General features: G+C 39.6%; 6 protein-coding genes across 8 annotated transcripts; 4 read left to right on the plus strand and 2 right to left on the minus strand.

Annotated features, from left to right (window-relative positions):
- The first annotated feature begins 4 nt into the window (after nt 1-4).
- Nucleotides 5-447, plus strand: LOC132798919 (uncharacterized). Its single transcript, XM_060810950.1, has 2 exons — nt 5-133; nt 195-447. The coding sequence occupies exon 2, from the start codon at nt 214-216 to the stop codon at nt 445-447; it is 234 nt and encodes a 77-aa protein (XP_060666933.1). The 5' UTR covers nt 5-133; nt 195-213.
- Nucleotides 189-1,319, minus strand: LOC132798918 (mitochondrial cardiolipin hydrolase). 2 transcript variants are annotated; one of them, XM_060810949.1, is made up of 3 exons: nt 1,237-1,319; nt 844-1,172; nt 679-769 (listed from the first exon to the last, which is right to left on the minus strand). In XM_060810949.1, coding segments are annotated over exons 1-3 (393 nt in total). In that variant the 5' UTR covers nt 1,238-1,319; the 3' UTR covers nt 679-706. The 2 variants fall into 2 exon arrangements, with proteins under 2 accessions (XP_060666931.1, XP_060666932.1); XM_060810948.1 differs by having other exon boundaries at nt 189-1,172.
- A 15-nt stretch (nt 1,320-1,334) lies between these two features.
- Nucleotides 1,335-2,292, plus strand: LOC132798917 (augmin complex subunit dgt2). The gene is made up of 2 exons (XM_060810947.1): nt 1,335-1,654; nt 1,714-2,292. Exons 1-2 carry the CDS (start codon nt 1,432-1,434, stop codon nt 2,217-2,219), a joined length of 729 nt encoding a protein of 242 aa, XP_060666930.1. The 5' UTR covers nt 1,335-1,431; the 3' UTR covers nt 2,220-2,292.
- Nucleotides 2,293-2,394: 102 nt separating this feature from the next.
- LOC132798914 (polycomb protein esc) lies at nt 2,395-4,219 on the plus strand. Its single transcript, XM_060810943.1, has 3 exons — nt 2,395-2,890; nt 2,954-3,149; nt 3,203-4,219. Exons 1-3 carry the CDS (start codon nt 2,601-2,603, stop codon nt 4,097-4,099), a joined length of 1,383 nt encoding a protein of 460 aa, XP_060666926.1. The 5' UTR covers nt 2,395-2,600; the 3' UTR covers nt 4,100-4,219.
- A 70-nt stretch (nt 4,220-4,289) lies between these two features.
- LOC132798911 (U4/U6.U5 tri-snRNP-associated protein 1) lies at nt 4,290-8,284 on the plus strand. Of its 2 annotated transcripts, XM_060810941.1 has the most exons (7): nt 4,290-4,639; nt 4,950-5,354; nt 5,409-6,034; nt 6,096-6,643; nt 6,706-7,473; nt 7,539-7,764; nt 7,823-8,284. In XM_060810941.1, exons 1-7 carry the CDS (start codon nt 4,378-4,380, stop codon nt 7,976-7,978), a joined length of 2,991 nt encoding a protein of 996 aa, XP_060666924.1. In that variant the 5' UTR covers nt 4,290-4,377; the 3' UTR covers nt 7,979-8,284. The 2 variants fall into 2 exon arrangements, with proteins under 2 accessions (XP_060666924.1, XP_060666923.1); XM_060810940.1 differs by having other exon boundaries at nt 4,950-6,034.
- Nucleotides 8,285-8,331: 47 nt separating this feature from the next.
- LOC132798912 (protein-glucosylgalactosylhydroxylysine glucosidase) lies at nt 8,332-10,853 on the minus strand. The gene is made up of 5 exons (XM_060810942.1): nt 10,729-10,853; nt 10,290-10,648; nt 9,542-10,229; nt 8,483-9,492; nt 8,332-8,424 (listed from the first exon to the last, which is right to left on the minus strand). Exons 1-5 carry the CDS (start codon nt 10,836-10,838, stop codon nt 8,354-8,356), a joined length of 2,238 nt encoding a protein of 745 aa, XP_060666925.1. The 5' UTR covers nt 10,839-10,853; the 3' UTR covers nt 8,332-8,353.
- Between the last annotated feature and the right edge of the window lie 7,636 nt (nt 10,854-18,489).

Raw genomic sequence — 18,489 nt, forward strand, 5'->3', positions numbered from 1 at the left:
TAAAATGCAATATTGCACTGAAATGGTATTTTAGCTCAAAATAGTGTGCTTACAATATTATCGATAATGCTATCGCTGTGTTTCCCATCTCAAAGCGACATGAATTATTTTTGTATTTACAAAATTGTTGGAGGTAAAACGAGTCACGGACAAATTTATATAAACAATTCAAGAAAATAACGTAATATTTACAGAAGCGTAGAAATATTAAAGATGCCGAAGCTGGCGAAGAAAGGAAAGGACTCTGCTTTAACAATGAAGATTTCTGCTGTGGAACGCAAGCAGAAAGAAGTGAACCGCGTGCTAAAGTTGAAGAGTGAAATTTTGCTGAAATCGGAGGTCTCCTATTTGGAATATATTGAAATGCGATCAGAAATGGAGCGCCTGAAAGCGTTAAAGGACACATTTGAGCGGCGCATGCATAAATTAAAACAGCAAGCCAATTAGTTACAAATCATATTTTATGTGTGCTGAACTTAGAATTAAGATTCGATGTAAGAAATACAAATTTTAGACTGTTGGAAATGTGCTCCACATACGTTCGAATTCTGTTGCATATGCGATTATCACACGATTATCATTCTGTGACATGACAATACAGTTTTCCCAGTTACCGTGGAAGCCCTGATTCGTCCAGTTCACGGAGCCACTCAGCAACAGGCTACGATAAGTGCTTGTCTTTAACTTGTTGCTGGTCCTTTGTAGACTAATATCGTTTGCAGCTTTGGGTGCATCGATTAACACGAATTTGTGGTGCATCATCACTTTGCTGGACGGACAACGAATATCAAAACCGGCGTTTTTAAAATCAATCATTTTCGTTAAGGTTGAAGTCATCATTACCAGGTCGGTGACAATTCGTAGTCGGACACCACGCATGTGGGCTTCCATTAATGCCTGGAACATTTCCAGGTTGGTGAACGTGTACATGGCCAAGTCGATGGAATATTGAGCCTGATTAATGTAACTGATCATCGACTCCATTGCGCTAGTTGGAAAATCTTGAGAACGCGTGTTTTCATTAAATATTATTACATCGATGACTTCTTCAGTTTTTTTCTTGATTCGCGAATGTTTTTTTGCAATGCAGATGACTTCAGTGCATATTATTGCACCCACAGCTACGGCAATCGGCATCCACGGTATCTGACTGCTCAACCCTTTAAGAAGCACTAGAAACAATTGACATGAGTTTTAAAATGTTGATTATTCAAGTGGTACAAATCGAACACTTACTTTCAGCGCGCTTTCCAAACAAATGGTAGACAGCTTGTGACGTCACAAGCAATTCAAAATAGTGTAACCTCCGTTTTGACACCACGATATATTTACAATCTCTGATCGTTATCGATATATGCGTAGGATCAACCCAGCGTATAATAATATAATACACACTTTTAAAATCAAGCCAAGCAATATAAAATAAATACAATGAATGATCCGTCCGGCAATATAATTTCAACTGAAACTCGAGACTTATTGGAGGCACGCATCGCTGAATTAAGGAAAGTGCTTAAACTGAAACTGATATTAAATGAAGTGCGTGCAATTAAAAACATTGGCAAAGAGCAAACTCCTGAGATCAAACGCGCTCTTAAATTGGTTTCGGTGGCTGATTTTATACGGCTGGGTGATGGAACAGAGCATTTGCTAGGTAAATAAATAATACAAGTTATAGATGTATGCGTATACATATATTGAATTCGTTTTTAGACTTGCAGGACTGCACCAGTTGTCCCTCGCTGAATTATACCGATCGCAAAGCGTTGCGCTCAAAATTGACATCAAATCTGAGTGCAAAGTTGACACAAATTGTTGAATTGGGCGACAGGATTCGTTGCGAGCTACCAGATGCAATGTCAACAAATAATAGGGCGGACGCACAGCTGACAACAGGACAACAGGAAATCATCAAGCTACAAAAGGATCAACGCGAATGCTTAGAGAAATTAGTGGAAAAACGACGGGAAAAATGTGAATTAATGTTGATGGCAGCGGACTTGAAAATGGGACCACATTTTGCTTACGAACTGAAGGTGCAACAAGCGCAGGCCGAACTGTGGCACACAAAAACGGATCTGATGCGAATGTATTTTACACACAACATTTTCTCACGCACTGATCACTGCTTAAGGGCGCATAAGGAAGTTGACAAATATCTCGATGAGATGCTTAGTGCCAATCAGAATCAGCCAAAAGAAGTCGCCAATAGACGTTAAATGCAATGAAATAACACAAAAAACAACCGATTATACAATTTTAAGAAAAATATACATATATATAGTACATTAGAAAAAAAAAAAAAAATTGTGTTTAAATTATAGGCGGAGAAACATCGATGAAATTTTAGATACATGGCGGTTTTTGCATATCGATATGACAAGCATCTAATCGTATACATTTTTGAAGTCATAATTCATTAACTGACTATTATCTGTTGTTATTATATTTTACTATTGACTACGTCAAAATTTGGATTCCTAAAAACAGCATTGTATTTAAATTTGAGTAGGAACGCAACCCCAAGTATAGACTGTACAGGTGGCAACCCTATCGCACAGAAAAAAAAGTAAACAAGGCGGCATTGCGTCTCGAGCGACATGACGGAAAATAATGTTAGCGAAAGCAAAGAGGAGCAATCCGTGAACGACGATGCTCCGACACCAGAGCAGTCAGCACCAGATATAGCCACAACCGTGGCTGCTGAACTCAGCAGCAGAGGCATCGATTGCGAGGACAATGCATCGTTGGACTCGGCAAGCGTTTTCAGCGCCACAACAACAACGACAACAACACGCAGCAAAAGTAAATCGCCAAATACGCGAAAGCTGAGGAAATTATGTCGACGCGCCAAAGCGCCTAAAATGGTGCAACCGCTTTACAAATATAGGTGCGTTGTGTAATGGAATTACTAATTAATAATAAATGTATTACATTTAATAACCACCGACAGCCATCATGTACGTGAGGATCACAATCATCAAATCTTTGGTGTGCAGTTTAATCCGTTTCTGGATCGAAGTCAAGCGGTGTTTGCTACAGTGGGCAAAGATCGTGTTTCCATCTATGAGTGTGTCAAGCGCAATCCGGAGCTGGAAGCTGGCGAGGATGACGGTATACGTCTGCTGCAAGTCTATGCAGATCCCGATGTATGTAATATGCATAATAACATAGAATATTCATATTTAATTCAACTTTGCAGACCGATGAAAGTTTCTACACGTGTGCTTGGTCCTATGATGCCATCACTAGAGATCCTGTACTCGCTGCCGCAGGTTATCGTGGTGTAATACGCATCTTTAACATCATAAAACATCAGTGTGCTAAGAATTATATTGGACACGGACATGCCATCAATGAACTCAAGTTTCATCCGATGTTGCCACAGTTGTTGCTCTCCGGCAGCAAGGATCATTCGCTGCGCTTGTGGAACATACAGACGGATGTGTGTGTGGCGGTTTTTGGTGGCGTCGAGGGACATCGGGATGAGGTGTTATCCATTGATTTTGATTTACGTGGTGATCGCATTATGTCTAGCGGCATGGACCATTCCCTTAAATTGTGGCGTCTTAATAAGCCGGACATAAAGGAGGCCATCGAGCTGAGCTCGACGTTTAACGCCAGTAAAAATACGGCACCATTTCCCACAATTAAGGAGCATTTCCCTGACTTTTCCACTCGTGACATTCATCGAAACTATGTGGATTGTGTGCAGTGGTTTGGTGATTTTGTCTTCTCCAAGTCCTGCGAGAACTCCATTGTGTGCTGGAAGCCGGGAAAACTGTCAGCACAGCGTCAGGACATCAAGCCACAGGATTCGACAACAGTTTTGCATCATTTCGATTACAAAATGTGCGAGATTTGGTTTGTGCGTTTTGCATTTAATGCCTGGCAAAAGGTGCTGGCTCTCGGCAATCAACTGGGCACCACTTTTGTTTGGGAGCTGGACTCAAATGACCCAAATCTGACCAAATGTAGTCAACTGGTGCATCCCAAATGCACTTCAACAATACGGCAAACATCGTTCTCCAAGGACGGTTCGATTTTAATTTGTGTATGTGACGACAGCACTGTTTGGCGATGGGATCGCGTTAATTAACATATTCTGCATGTAATAATCTTATACATTCTATGTAATAATGTATTTATTTATATATTTATGTGTGACTTAAACATAATTCAAATATGGAACGTATTTTGACGATAAGTAAAAAATGGTGGTAAACCGACAGCAATATATTCGATAAAGTATTTCAAGTGGCAACGCCACAAAATTATACCTGTCAGTGTTGTAAAACCTTACAAAGTAAAAAATAAGAAGAAGACGAAAACGTTTAGGAAAAACTCGGACTTTAGTGATACGGAAAAAGCGAAAAAATGGGCTCATCCTCGGGCAAAAAACATAAAAAAGATAAGAAACACAGTCATCGATCGCATTCGCGTGAACGCATGACAACAAATCGCGGCGTCGAAGATGATGTGACATTGGATCTCACAGACGATTCGTCCTCAACGCGACAACATAGACACCAACACAAGCACAAAAAACAACACAAGGAGCATCGACACAAGCATCACAGACACAAGGAGCGTGAGCGTCCCAGCGAAGTCATCTCACTGGAAGAATCCGACTCAGACAGTAAGTTTCGTATATATAATAGTTATCAATTGATTGTGCAGTCCATTTAAAGGGGCAATTGCTCAACATCCCCAAATCGAAAAGCGATATTTCTACATGGGATTAGAATTGATCAATTGCCTTTGGAGCTGTACATTTCGCTGGCTCAGAATTCACTAAAGCGCTCTTGTTCTCTTTTTTCTCTTTTTATTTCCTATTTTCCAGATGTAGACCGACTGTGAGTGAGCTCAAGAAACTTTGGCCAATTTGGAACTTTTAAATTACTATATTGTGTCCATACTAAGTCTTTGAACTTGTGTGTGTTTTGCAGGTTCCGATTGCGTTGAGGTGCCGGTTGAGCAAGATGCCAGAGCCAAGGCACGAGAGCGGGAGCAGTTGCCAAGGGAACGAGAGCGAGAACAGGTGCCAAGGGAACGAGAACGTGAGCGGGAGAGGGAACGAGAGCCGCAGGCATCACGAGAACGTGAACATGAAGTAGCCACGCCACCACCACCGCAAATCTCCAAGCATGCAGACTATGAGCGAGAACGAAGACGCGAGCGAGAGGTGGAAAGGGAACGCGAGGCACGAGAAGCCCGCAAGCGGGCAGGAAGAGAACGTGAACGTGTGCGAGGAGGAAGATCTCGATCACAGTCGCCTGGCACATCACAACTGCAGCAGCAACAGGCGGAAGCGAATCGCAAGAATCGAGGGGTGCGAGGAGAACGTGAAGCAGGCAGAGAACGTGAAGCAGGCAGAGAACGTGAAGCAGGCAGAGAACGTGAAGCAGGCAGAGAACGTGAAGCAGGCAGAGAACGTGAAGCTGTCCGAGAGCGAGAGCCAGGACGTGAACGTGAAGCAGTTAGAGAACGCGAGGCAGGAAGAGAACGAGATGTAGCAAGAGAGCGTGAACGCGAGGCAGGAAGAGAACGCGAGCCAGTTCGGGAACGTGAAAGGGAGCGGGACAGAGAAAGGGAACGTGAGCACTCACCTATACCAGAGAATGGCGCAGGTGATGTGCTCTCCATTGCCGAAACAAATAAATTGCGTGCCAAGCTGGGACTGAAGCCACTCGAAATGGACAGCGGACCTAGCAAAGCATCCTCAGCAGCTGCGTCAACATCTGCAAGCGGAAGCCAACAGGAGAAACCACGCTCTGGTGCTGACAAGGATCTCTCTTCATATAAGGATGAGTGGGGCGAGTTCTTGCACAAGCCTGCCGACAATATACAAGAGAAGAAGGAGGCGGAGAAGTTGCGTGATAAACTAAAGCAGCGCAAAGAGAAACGTTTTCTGGAGGAGCGTTTGGCACGCATACGCACGCTGGGCGAATCGGACGAGGAGACGGATAACGTGGCGAAGTGGGTGGATCGCAACAAGCGTGTGGTCAATGAACGTGAAGAAGCAAAGCGCAAGGTGAGTAAATGGTTTATATATACATATATGCAAACTATTGCTGACTATCGATCTCTTGCAGGCTAAAGAATTAGAGGAGTTAGACGAGGCGTTTGGTGTCGCGGATCTGGTGGAGCAAGAGAAACAAAAGGCCAGACAGCAGGCCTATGGCGATCGCAATCTTAAAGGCTTGCGCGTGGAGCACGATATGGATGATTTTGGCGAGGGTCGCACTGTCATATTAACGCTCAAGGATCAAGATGTGCTGAATGAAGAGGAGGGTGACACATTGGTCAATGTCAATATGCTTGACGATGAACGTTACAAAAAGAATGTGGCAAACAAGAAGCTCAATCCGCTTAGTTATGGTTATAACGTCTATGAGGAGCAATACGATGAGCTGGGCAATCCCATTGAGCGAGCCATACTCGAGAAGTACGATGATGATGTCGATGGAAAGCCCAAAACACGCAAAAACTTTGTGATTGGCGAGAATGTGGAAGAGGAGCGTGAGCATAGACGAAAATTGCTCGAGATTAAAACCAAATTGGCCGGCAAACGGCTGGAAACGCTACAGGATACCAACATACAACTAGCCTCGGATACTTTCAGCGTGGAGGAGTTGGCCACGTAAGTTTTCAGCTGACATTCTACAAATTCTGTAAATAAATTTACTCTATTTCTTGTTGCAGTTTCAAGAAGCCCAAGAAAAAGGTGAAGAAACTGCGTCAGAAACTAAAAGCTGAGGACTTGGAACCGCTTGCAGAGGCTGCTGGCTCCTCAAACATGGGCAGTCGTCATGGACGGTATCGCGAAGCCGACGACGAGGATGTGGTCATGAAAGAGGAGCCGCAAATCAAGCTGGAGCCCGACGATGATGACTTGGAGCGTGTGCTGAACAAGGCGCGCAAGTTGAAGCAAAAGGAGAACATTATTAAAAAGTCGCTGCCCATTGATGTGGCAAGCATTAAACAGGACATTAAACCGGAGCCTGTGGACGAGGCAACCAGTGCGTCTGGTGTTATTCTAAGTAGTGCCGATGGCAACATTGTGCTGAATGCCACAGCCGAGTTTTGTCGCACACTTGGCGATATACCCACTTATGGTATGGCTGGTAATCGAAATGAGGACTCCAATGATATGATGGACTTTGATAATAATGATGCCATGGATGAGCATATGGATGGCAATCACGAGGAGCCTACACTAAGTCATGGCACATGGAATTCTGTGAATCCTGATGAAGTTATGCAACCGGCTGATTTAGACAATTTGGGCGATGATGTCGAAGAGCGTGCCATTTTGGATGAGGAGCCCGATGTGGGTGCTGGCGTTGCAAATGCTTTGCGTTTAGCTCTATCAAAGGGTTATCTCGAGAAAGAGGAAAAGAATCGGCCGAGCAACACAAAAATGGCTCATCTGCAGGCCAAAAACTATTCGATTGAAGACAAGGCAGCCGGGTAAGATAATTGCTTTGACTCTCTTTACATTGAATATTTATTAAATACAAATTTTTGTATTGCAGCGAGGAGGACAAGATTGGGCGACGTGATCGCTTCCATGCTGGTCCCATTATGGACTTTAAGGACAAGGAGACATTTAAGCCGAATGTTAAGCTTGATTACATTGATGACAATGGTCGCATATTAAACCTCAAAGAGGCGTTCCGCTATTTGTCACACAAGTTCCACGGCAAAGGTCCCGGCAAGAACAAGATCGAGAAGCGTCTCAAGAAAATGGAGCAGGATGGCGTAAGTTCAAAATGTAAATAATATTCAATAACAACTACTAATTGTATTTTTCTTCCAGTTGATGAAAACGATGAGCTCAACGGATACCCCGCTCTGCACGCTAACCATGTTACAGCAGAAGCAAAAGGAGACCAAAACACCATATGTGGTGCTCAGTGGCAGCAACAAGAATGCCGCAGGCGTCAGCGGTGCTTCAATATCAAAGTTTAAATAATTAGTTCCGACTCCTACAACAATTTAACACTTTCCACAACGCAATGCAATAGTTACTTCCAAAATCACCAAACAAACTAACAATGTTCACAATTAGTTTAGAGTTCAGATCCCTTCACACAAGAAGTTACTAACTTCACATTTATTGGTAAACAATCTCTTTTAATTGTACAAATTTATTTCACCTTCCTCCTCTTATTTTTGTTTTCAAATGAGTTTATTTAAGATTTCGTAGTGTATTTATTGAGATATTTGTAAAACTTTTTCGCAAACAAAAATAAGCAGCATTTAGGCAAAAACAATTATAAATCTTGAATAATTCCGAATAACAAATTACGTGTGTATGTTTATTTAATCCTTGTCAAATTAATACAGTTTAAGCTTGAGATGTTTTATCGGCGTTTAGCAGTAGAATTTGCAATGGTAAATCTCCTCTGTTTAGTGTCACTGCAACGATCTAGGTTTAAGTAAAAGTTAAGTATCTACTTACATAAGTTCTTTTTACCTGTAAAATTGCTGCCCAGCTGCGTGTGTTTGTTGCCTTGGATCAGTTCGAAATGCTGCGTCGACGGACCAGAGCAATTCATTGTTGAGTTTTCATGACTGAATTGCCAACTGCACTTGCTGTCTGCAAATTGAATGTACTTCACCTGCAACTGCTGTACATTTGGTGGCACATTGGCAGTGGTCAATTGCAGCTGCAACGTGTCATGGACGCGAGCAAAATTGAGGCCACCATAGCCAAAGATTAGAGCTTGAAGGAAACCTCCAATGCCAGTTAGAAAATTGGCAGAGCCATCGTAACCAATGGGCGTTTCGCTCCATACTTTGAACTCGGGACGCACATAGCTCTGATAGCCGCGTGTAAAATACTCATCGGCACGACTAAACTCTGCGGTTCCCAGATAGTTGGCTGCAAACATGGACCAGGTCATAGCTGGACCCGATTCTCGTGTCACATTCGCATAGTAATGCAAATCATTCAAATGCGTTGAACTAGTATCGAATTGCAGTGGATAACCAAGCAATATGGTGTCTGCCTGCTTCACAATGGCCTGCAACTGATACCCCAAATGCTGCGGATGATAATCCAGTTGTGCATCATACAAAATGACCAGCTGATCCCTAAGCTGTTGCCAATTTGCGATGCGTGCTGAATTGTTGGTGTTGCTGTCGCATTTGTCAGCTGTCCAGGCAGCAAAATCGAGTGCGATCTTGGACACAGCATTGGTGTAGACATTGTCATCGATGTTGGCATGATCCTCATCGGGTCCCATCACCTGGTGAAAGTGACAAGCATTCGCTTCACAGCTCGCTCGGCTAAACAGAAAGTCGGCCACCTCGGCGACAATTGGCCAAGCGCGTTCACAGAGCCAATTGTAATCTTGGGATTGGGCAAAAAGCTTTTGCAGCGCAAACGAAATGTCCGGTGAGATGTGTATTTCCTGTTGTGACACCTCGGGACAGCAGGGATTGGTCACTTCCGTGCCCGTGTAGGCGCTTTCCCAGGGGAATCTATAACAGAAATACTTGTAAAAAAAAGTAAAAAGGACTTTAGACGCACCTGGCACCCTTGTAACCCGTTGCATTGGCATTGTATTGCGCTCCATTCAGATGGCTGAAGCGGTACTCAAGCAGCAGTTTGCCATAGTCGTAGCCAAACTGTGTGGCCACCGGCAGCATCCAGATTTCCGTATCCCAAAAGTTGTGACCTTGGTAGTCGGCCTCCAGATTGCCGCGTGCCAAGCCAGTGGGACTCAAGCCATAGTATGGATCGTTCGGTTGATTGCTGCTTAGCGTGGGCAGCGAACTGACCAAATAGAAGATGCCAGCATTCACAATGCGCGATAATTCGAGAGCATTGCCTGTGATTTCGATGGAGAAATGCTGCTGCCAAAACTCATGCCACAACTTTGTGTGGCTTGCCAGCAAGGCGGCGTCACTGAGCCGCATCACATCCTGCAATTCCTTGAGTGCAACACTTTCTACGCGATCCAAGCAGATGGCAACGCGATGCTGCAGTTGAGCTTGCCATGTGGGCCAAGGTACTTGACGTGGCTGCTCAAGGGACTCACTGAATGCCACGTGAATCTCATGAGCTTGCGGCTGAAACTTCTCAAACTCCACGATACGGGTGCGTCCACGTAACTGGCGATAATTTTCAACTGCATCGCTGCCATTGTTGATCACCACAAAGTCAAAGGCATCGCTGGCGTTGCCGGGTTGCTGTGTCAGCTTTAGAAATCGCGGTGCTGCTTTGTGAGTATATATTAGTACGCTTAATATAGTTATTAATTTGATTTAATTCTTACAGTTGATAAATGTGGATGTCGCATGTCGTGTGGCCAGCACTTCGTAGATCAAAGCGCGATTGTAATAACGATGTGGATACGTGCGTTGCTCCAGCGTTATGCCAATGGAAGCGTAGCTTTTCGTGTAATGAAAGTAGCCATCACGCAGATTCATCTCATAGCTAATGTCAGTTGCTTGTTCGCATCCAAAGCGATCGCAGATCTCGGCATTTATGTTGATCCAGTTGGGAATTCTCGCACGCTTGCTGTTCCCAGTGGCGCCATTGTACACGCCATTCATGAAGATGGCATCTCCAAAGACCGTGTAACCCAAATGTCCATTGGACAGACTGGGCATAAAGTTCAAATCCGAGGGTAAGCTTATGCAAACAAATAACAAAAAGTAATGTTAGTTTATCTAATATCTCTTCAATCTACAGATCAAAACAATATACTTTACCTTTGGGTCTGTAGCAGGAAGGGATCTGAGGAGTCTGCTCTGCTCTGCCAAATAAGCGTGAAAATTAATGCAAATTGCAATTTGCTCATATTCCGCCTGCACTGATCCATTGTCGAGGAATGCTCGGAATATACTGAAACTGCTCTCTCAACTCTGATGGCTCGATAGCTGACAAAAGCAACTGATAAGTTTAAGTCGGAGCGGCAAACACTCGAATCTTGAGAGTCGCTAATTGTTTATATTTGTCGCAACTGAAACAAATTTCTCACAGTAAAAGTACCATCTCTTATCAGCCTTAATCGCATTAATTGATGTTTGTGATAGTGTGTTGAAAACAAATCTCGTACATAATCTGTAATCATGATTTAAATAGTAGATTTATTTGAAATTAATTAATTTTGAAATTATGTATTAGAAAGAGTTTAAAATGTTTAAGCTTGCATAGCTCTACAGTTTATAATTTCTGATTTATATATGAGCATTTCCATTCGTGTTCTTATTATTTTGGGGTATACTTTTAGGCAGTTAGATAATACTGCTAAAGCCGCTCTGAAAATGTGGTAGAAATCGCAAATACCAAGAGAACTCGAGAACTACAAGGTCAATTTGAATGTCCGCGCTTCACTTGTCACAAGAATTATAGGATCATACAGGATTGTCTGATATGTAAACAATTTGTGTATTATAAGTCCGTCATCGGTTTATATTGATGAAAATTAGAATTGCTCTTTAAGTAGTAAGAGATGCTTTTTTTAATTATGTAACAATTTCTCTTTATAATATTTCATTCTTTAAAATCTTTCATTGCCATCCTGGTTACCCTCATTACTAGATTTTAGCCGAGCAGTATTTAGCCGAGTTATGCTAAAAAAAAACTAATGTCCTGTTTTGAAAATGTTTTATATGTCTTATTATTCTTGTCACATTTTCAAAATACATGTATTGCATCATGGGCTTCTAAAAAAATATGGAATCCGACACTTGTAATTTTTTGGTCAGCGTCTTAATCAGACAAGTGTATAATCACGAAATCTAGGATAATTCGTGAACTACAAGAATTACCAAGTTTACCTTTTGGAGATTAAGAGTCTTTACTAAGTCCTTTAAATTGATATAGGACTCGCAAGAAATAGACAGGATATAAGTAAGTATAAGCTACTTATTTAGAAGTAAAGCGACTTTAAGAGAGGCAGCATAAATTATTTTATCAGCGGACTGAGAATTCCTTTGTGCCAGTATCAAATGGATGGAACTGGCAGAAGGACCCATCTCCAACCCCATGATGTATAGACAGAAGTATTGATAGACAGAAGTATAGATAGACAGAAGTATAGAAGTATAGATATTGACAGAAGCATAGACATGAAGTATGGATATATACAGGCGATATAGCTATGGCCGTTTGTCCATCTATCTGTCCGCATACTATATTTTTATACTATATTTTTTTTCAGCACCACTTGATATCATTCCATGGAATAGGAAGCGTAAGTTTAAAGCTAAAGTAACGATTTCAGTTTGATACAATAATAACTAAAGTTCTTATGGATTATTAAATAAAATACAATTTATTCAGATAATTAAGATAACAAAAGGTAAATTAATTTTTTAACAAATATTTTTTACTTATATTTGTATTTTATGCATTTTTTTTTCTATGGAAAAATGTTATTTCTTTCGTTATACTACTATGCATAATACTTTTATATTTTTATCTATCTCACATTCCTATATATGCAAGAAATGCTCGAACATAGTTGTCTATTCAATTGAATCCTTGGCTCGATTCGGCACAAATACTATGTAATTATTGGCAGTATTTATATCGTCAAGAGTGAGTATTTAATGAATAGATTCTGCCAAGGAAAATTAGACTTTTAGACTTCAAGTGTTCAGCAAAATCAATGAAACAAATTCGACATGAAATAGCTTAATTTCTGTAAAGTATATGCGAACGATTATGCAATAGCTCCCCCTATTCATTGGCGATAACGAAAGGATATTGGGTTTAGAATTTCTATAAAACACTGTTTTTAAATCAAATTTAAGAATTTTAATAATTAATTTTAAAGAAAAATATTAATTTTAAAGAAAAAGAAAAATATATTTTTTCCAGTACAGAAAATTTACTAGCTCCAAATCCTTATGGATTCGAGCATTTTCATTATTTATCCAAAAAATACACCTGAAAGTTGTTTAAGGTGTAATTATAGAATGATGGTCAACAAGTTGATAAGTCCGCCGTATCAGGCAAACATTGTTTAGCTCTTTATTTTAAATTAGTTACTTTTAACTTTTGGTGTGATTAATTGCTTTTGAATGCTTTTCAATTATCAATATAATAAACTTAGTAAAATTTTATCAGCATTCATTTTATGTGTATATTATTTATTCTTTTATTTACTACTATTTTATAAATTGGAAAGCGTTTTTTTTAATTTTATAAGATAAGCTTTTTTTTAAATTGGAACAAACAATTTAATTTATTTATTTCGATTTTTATTTATCTGATCACATAAAATAAAACAATAAGGATAAATTTATAAGTAGGTTTATGAAGTTTTCAATTTATTAAATTATGGCAAGCCTTTGGCCTTTGGCATATTATTGAGTGCCTTTTTGAAAGTCTATAAAAATATATTATAGTCTTTGGGATTTTTTATGGACTGCACTTGTCGCTCAGATGAGAAGTTGTTGATAATTGAGACAGAGACAAGGCGTGGCACATGTGATGGGAAATGGGAGACAGAGGGAGACACAGAGACACAGAGAGAGAGAGAGAGAGTTGCACTGATGATGTGCTGATGAATGAAGGCAGCGGAGACAATAGGATGTGGGAAATCTTCTAATGGCATCGGCACAAAAGAAAAGTCATTAAACGGTTAACTGAGAATCGCAGCTGGTTCAACGCTGGCATAACTCTGGGGTGGCCCAGCGACCCGAAGCACCTGCGTATCTTGCACTATAGTAGCACAATCTACTGTATGCTATTTTATTCTATAACAATTTTTGTCTCTCTCTCTTTCACATATATGCTCCATTTTTTGTTGTTTCGAATCGCTTTTTTTCATCTTTACTGCAACTATGAATAATTCTGAGCTACTCTTCTTCGCAGCTGGGCTAATTATATGGCTTTCGCTGTTGTAGTTGTTGTTATTGTTCTTGGCACTAATTACGTGAGAATCTCGGCGTGCAACAACGAAGCTTTCCAGGCGTAGAAACCATAGAGGCCTAGAAGTAACCAAAATCAAAATCAAATTCGACATCGCCATTATCATCATTGCCCCGACAGCGAAGCGTAACCAATAGAACAGCTACAATTGCGACTCCACTCCACTCCTCTTCACTCCGATTATAGTCATGGCTATAGAAAGAAGAAGAGCTAACCGAACTAACTAGAAACTGTTGCGATATGGGCGCATGACTTGCCGTCCCTCTTGCGTGTTTGCTGGGGTAGCTCAGAAGAGTGGCAATCGGGAACCCTTACATCTTAACTCAGCTATAGCCAACTAACATATCTCAACTAATTTTAATGACGTTACGCCGCGATAGGTTTTCTGCTCAAGATCCATAAAGAAATGCTCAGGTGTTCGGTCTATATATACACATATATACGAGTATAGCAAATACAACACAGAGTACAGTCAACATCAACATGTCTTCTACCTTTTTTTGTGGTTACTTGGCACGAGATCCGAATCTGTTTTAGATCTATGGGCCCCGTGATTTACCCTTTGTTTTGCGGCTTTACTGACTTCCCCCTATTAGCGCTATCTCCTTCTGGCACACACAGACACACACTAACTGTCTCGCTCCGGCAAATTTGAAATGCTCATGTTGCTCTTGCTCTTCTTGTTGTTGTTGTTATTATTTATTTTATTTTTTTTTTGCTGTTTTTCAAGAAGTCTATGCAGAGCCTGCCTATCGCGATGTCGCCGCTTGCCGAAGCGTAACTGAAATATTAAAACATTTTTTTTCCTTCTTTTTTTCGCCGTTTTGTTGTTGTTTTCTGCTCCGCCATTTTGCTGGTGGTTTTGGCGTCAGATTTGTGTTTTTTTTGCAGTCTTTTTGTAGTTGTTTTTGTCAGTTATTTTATTTTACTTTTTTTGTTAACCTGTTGGCCGAAAAGTCGCGTCGAGAAATTTACGCAACGAAGCGTTGCCAATGAGTTTCCGCTTTTGAGGCATTGGGCATTGGGCTTACTCGTCGTCGTCATCGTCGCACCACGCAACTCCGACTCCAACAACAATAACAACAACAACAACTCTGACACCACCAACAGGCAATAGCAACAACAATAATAGAAGCAATAACAACAATACTACAAACAATAATTTCAACAATGGTTATAACAACTAGTTACATGGGCGATTTGACAAGTTTGTGACATTAATGGGAATTTGTGTTATTTAAATTCATTTTGTATTCTTTCTTAACTACTTGTGACATTAATGAAAAACATTAATTCATGTTATATACAATTTGTGAAATTAATGAGAATCTAGAAACTTTTAATGCATATTGTATTATTTACTTATAAATAAGAATTTTAGAATTTTTTGAATTGTTTTTAATAATGATTTTTGTCTAATGCATCATGTTCTAATAATTGCATTGCATAATATGATATTTTGCACAACTTTGATAATGAGTTTGATAAGTAAATACTTTAATACTTTAAAAGTTACTGAGCAAATTACAAATGAAAGGTTTCGAAAATACGATATTAATAATTGTCCTGCAAAATTTTGCCTTTTATAAACTACGAAGAAACTTTTGCCAAGAAATTTTCTGTTGTCAGAAAACAAATTATTGCTGCATTTATTGTTATCTATTGTTCATTTGTGTCCTATAAAGAAAGTTGTTACAAGATCAAGATTTTAATTTTAAAATAAAATGTTTTTAATTTTAAAATGCAAATTTAGCATACAAATTTCTAAGTAAGGTTTTTAAGCCTTTGTTCCTTAATTGTAAGAAGTTAATTGAGTTATTTGTTAATTATTTATTTTTAATTATAAAGAAATCGATATGCAAGTTTGTAAGTTAAGTCAACTTCCTTAAAATTTTATTTAGAAATTTGATGTTTACTGAAGTACTTTAAGCAATTCCTTAAATAATAAATAATTTCTTTCTGTAAAATAGTTGTAAGCAAGTTGTGAAGCGCACCTCGCATTCGAAATCAAGCTGAAGCATTTGCTCGCGTTTTTGGGGCTCTTTTTGGGTCTCTCGCAGTGTTTTTCTGCCTAATTTGTGTGTGTGCGCCTCGAAAATGAAACGCGTGTGAAAATTATGTTTATTATGTAGTATAGTGGATAGTACAATGTACAATGTACAATGTACAACCTACAATGTAATATATACGCAACATATGTATCTATGCATCTACATACCGCAAGAGTATGGAAGTCTTATACAAAAATACAAAATAAAACAAAAAAATATAGTTAGTTGGTAATCGGTCGCTTTCGCCTGGATAAGTTTTTGTTTTTGTGCTTTTGGGTGTTGTCTAACTGTGCGTTAGCTTTGGCTTTAATTGTTGTAATTTGCTTAGATATACACTCGTATTTTATTTATTGTTGCAAGATAATTATGATGATTATCTGTGAAAGGGCGTATTTAAATTTGATGTTGTTTTCCTTCTTTGCTTTTTCAAATGGCATTAGGTGATTTAAATGTAAGCGCTCCCGTCGTTGCTTTGGCTAGCAGCACACACAGCAGGCCTGGGAACCTCAAGTTCAAGACCTGAACTGTGTGTGTGTGTGGATTAGAAGGGGGAAGTGGAACGGTAAGAGGGGGAAGGAGGAGGAGGGGATAAGGTGGTAGGTAACCCATCGACACCGCCTTTCAGCCGCCGCATTTGCAACTCAATTATGAGTGCAGTCTTTGTAGCACTATCTGCACATCTGCCAGCACCTGACCATTCCGTGCAATTCTAGCCGATAATTTGCATTATTTTGTGCGCGTTGCACACAGGTGCACACTCTGTCTCTTTGCCACTTGTTTCACCCCTTTCCCCTTTCGCCTTCACCTCTCTGACTGACTCTGAGACGCCGTTGATCTCACGCGTCGCGTGGTCGCTGCAATTACACCAAGCAACAGGTTCTAAACTCCTCATATGTAAATTAACAGTAGCTGCCTTTGAACTTAGTTCCACTTTAAGAATAATATTCGAAATACTTGATTACTTACAATTCAAAATATACTTATTATTTAAATTACACTTCATTTTGTATCTTGTAAATTGCAGATATAACATACAAACTGAACTAGTTTCTGGTAAGTATCTGTTATTTATTATAATAACTTGGGATTTGTTTATACCTTATTATTTTGTAGTAATATATGCATATATTTTTATTCCACACTCGATATATTTTCATTGTTTTTTTTCGCTCATCTATGAACTTCTCAAAAAAATGTCAGTCAGTTCAACAATTCAGCACGAAAGAAGATGTGAATGCTAAGAAAGAGTTTTATTTCGAGGAGAACGATAAATTGTTCTACTAACATTGAAATTAAAGCTTAGACAAGTTTTGAAAAAATTATATTATCCTTGAAGTAGATTTTTTTTTAAGGAATTATCCTCATATTTGGTTGTAAAATTGTATTTTTCTATCTTAGTCAGTCGACTTATTGAGTGATGATGATAGCATTTTTTATTTTGAGTAAAAATGAATCTTGTAGGTTTTGATTGGCAGTTTAATTAAAGCTAAGAATGAATTGGGAACAATTTTTTTGTTTTAACATAATTGCCAAAATTATCAAATTTATACAAAAAACAAATAATTAGCAAATTTATATATTTTATCGTACAACAGATCTACAAGAACAATCTTTACCTATTTTTAAAATTGTTTCCTTTTTGTAAATAGTGTCGCACGCGACGTTTATCGCCAGAGAATTACCCATATTTACTTTATAAGTACATATATATATATTAAATATTAATTTATTTTCAGTTTTATCTGCATATTATTAAATATATTCTTTGCAGTTAAAGCCACATCCCTGAATTAAGTGCTGAATAATTTAACCAGTTCATTCTTTCTTCTTCACTGCTACCTTATTAACTTATATTTGGTATTATTTTCCCATATCTTAAACGCATCTTAAATTGCATTAATTCTCATTAAGAGCTTCCCTTAACTTGTTGTGCTGTGTACGGTTTGCTTAATCATTGTGTTTATCCACCCCACGTGTGTTATGTTGTGTTGCTCAGTGTAGCTTCCAGATAATTCAGTTGAATGTGTGTAAGTGTGTGTGTGTGAATCGTCTGTGACCTCTGGCCGGCTGCTCTTCAATTCAATTGCAATTGGCGCACAACGAAATGAATACACACACACACACGGACACATTCATGAATACGGGTACTCATACGGGTACTCACACTCATGGTCGCTGATAATTATCAGCATGAGGCGCAATTTTGTTGTTTCATTTTGGGCGATTGATATGTAAATTCTCGTTTGCTTCATTTGAAATGCGTAAGTCATTTCCCTGCGAGGCAACCACCGAGAAAAGCGTTAACTATGTGTCTGTGTGTCTGTGTGTGTGGTGTGCACAGGTGCGACAAATGAGCACGCTTGGCTGACCGCTAATTAAGGTAGGTCCAGGTTCAGGAGCAGAGCGTGGGAAAAGCATCAAGCAGGACACTCGAGTTGAAACACTGACGTGCTATGCGGCGTATGAGTTATATTCGCAAGAGAGCAGCGTGTGTCTCTACGTCTCTGACTTTTGTAATTTTACAGCTGCTGACTGCGA

This window comes from Drosophila nasuta, chromosome 2L, assembly GCF_023558535.2.
Source record: "Drosophila nasuta strain 15112-1781.00 chromosome 2L, ASM2355853v1, whole genome shotgun sequence".
Classification (NCBI taxonomy): Eukaryota; Metazoa; Arthropoda; class Insecta; order Diptera; family Drosophilidae; genus Drosophila; species Drosophila nasuta.

Coding starts and splice junctions, on each gene's coding strand:
- LOC132798919 (XM_060810950.1), top strand. CDS start 214: ATGCCGAAGCTGGCGAAGAAAGGAAAGGACTCTGCTTTAACAATGAAG.
- LOC132798917 (XM_060810947.1), top strand. CDS start 1,432: ATGAATGATCCGTCCGGCAATATAATTTCAACTGAAACTCGAGACTTA. Junction 1,655..1,713: donor TGGAACAGAGCATTTGCTAG/GTAAATAAATAA, acceptor ATTCGTTTTTAG/ACTTGCAGGACTGCACCAGT.
- LOC132798914 (XM_060810943.1), top strand. CDS start 2,601: ATGACGGAAAATAATGTTAGCGAAAGCAAAGAGGAGCAATCCGTGAAC. Junction 2,891..2,953: donor CAACCGCTTTACAAATATAG/GTGCGTTGTGTA, acceptor AACCACCGACAG/CCATCATGTACGTGAGGATC. Junction 3,150..3,202: donor AAGTCTATGCAGATCCCGAT/GTATGTAATATG, acceptor TCAACTTTGCAG/ACCGATGAAAGTTTCTACAC.
- LOC132798911 (XM_060810940.1), top strand. CDS start 4,378: ATGGGCTCATCCTCGGGCAAAAAACATAAAAAAGATAAGAAACACAGT. Junction 6,644..6,705: donor AGCGTGGAGGAGTTGGCCAC/GTAAGTTTTCAG, acceptor TTCTTGTTGCAG/TTTCAAGAAGCCCAAGAAAA. Junction 7,474..7,538: donor ATTGAAGACAAGGCAGCCGG/GTAAGATAATTG, acceptor TTTGTATTGCAG/CGAGGAGGACAAGATTGGGC.
- LOC132798912 (XM_060810942.1), bottom strand. CDS start 10,838: ATGGATCAGTGCAGGCGGAATATGAGCAAATTGCAATTTGCATTAATT. Junction 10,649..10,728: donor TTCCTGCTACAGACCCAAAG/GTAAAGTATATT, acceptor TGTTTGCATAAG/CTTACCCTCGGATTTGAACT. Junction 8,425..8,482: donor GCTGGGCAGCAATTTTACAG/GTAAAAAGAACT, acceptor AGATCGTTGCAG/TGACACTAAACAGAGGAGAT.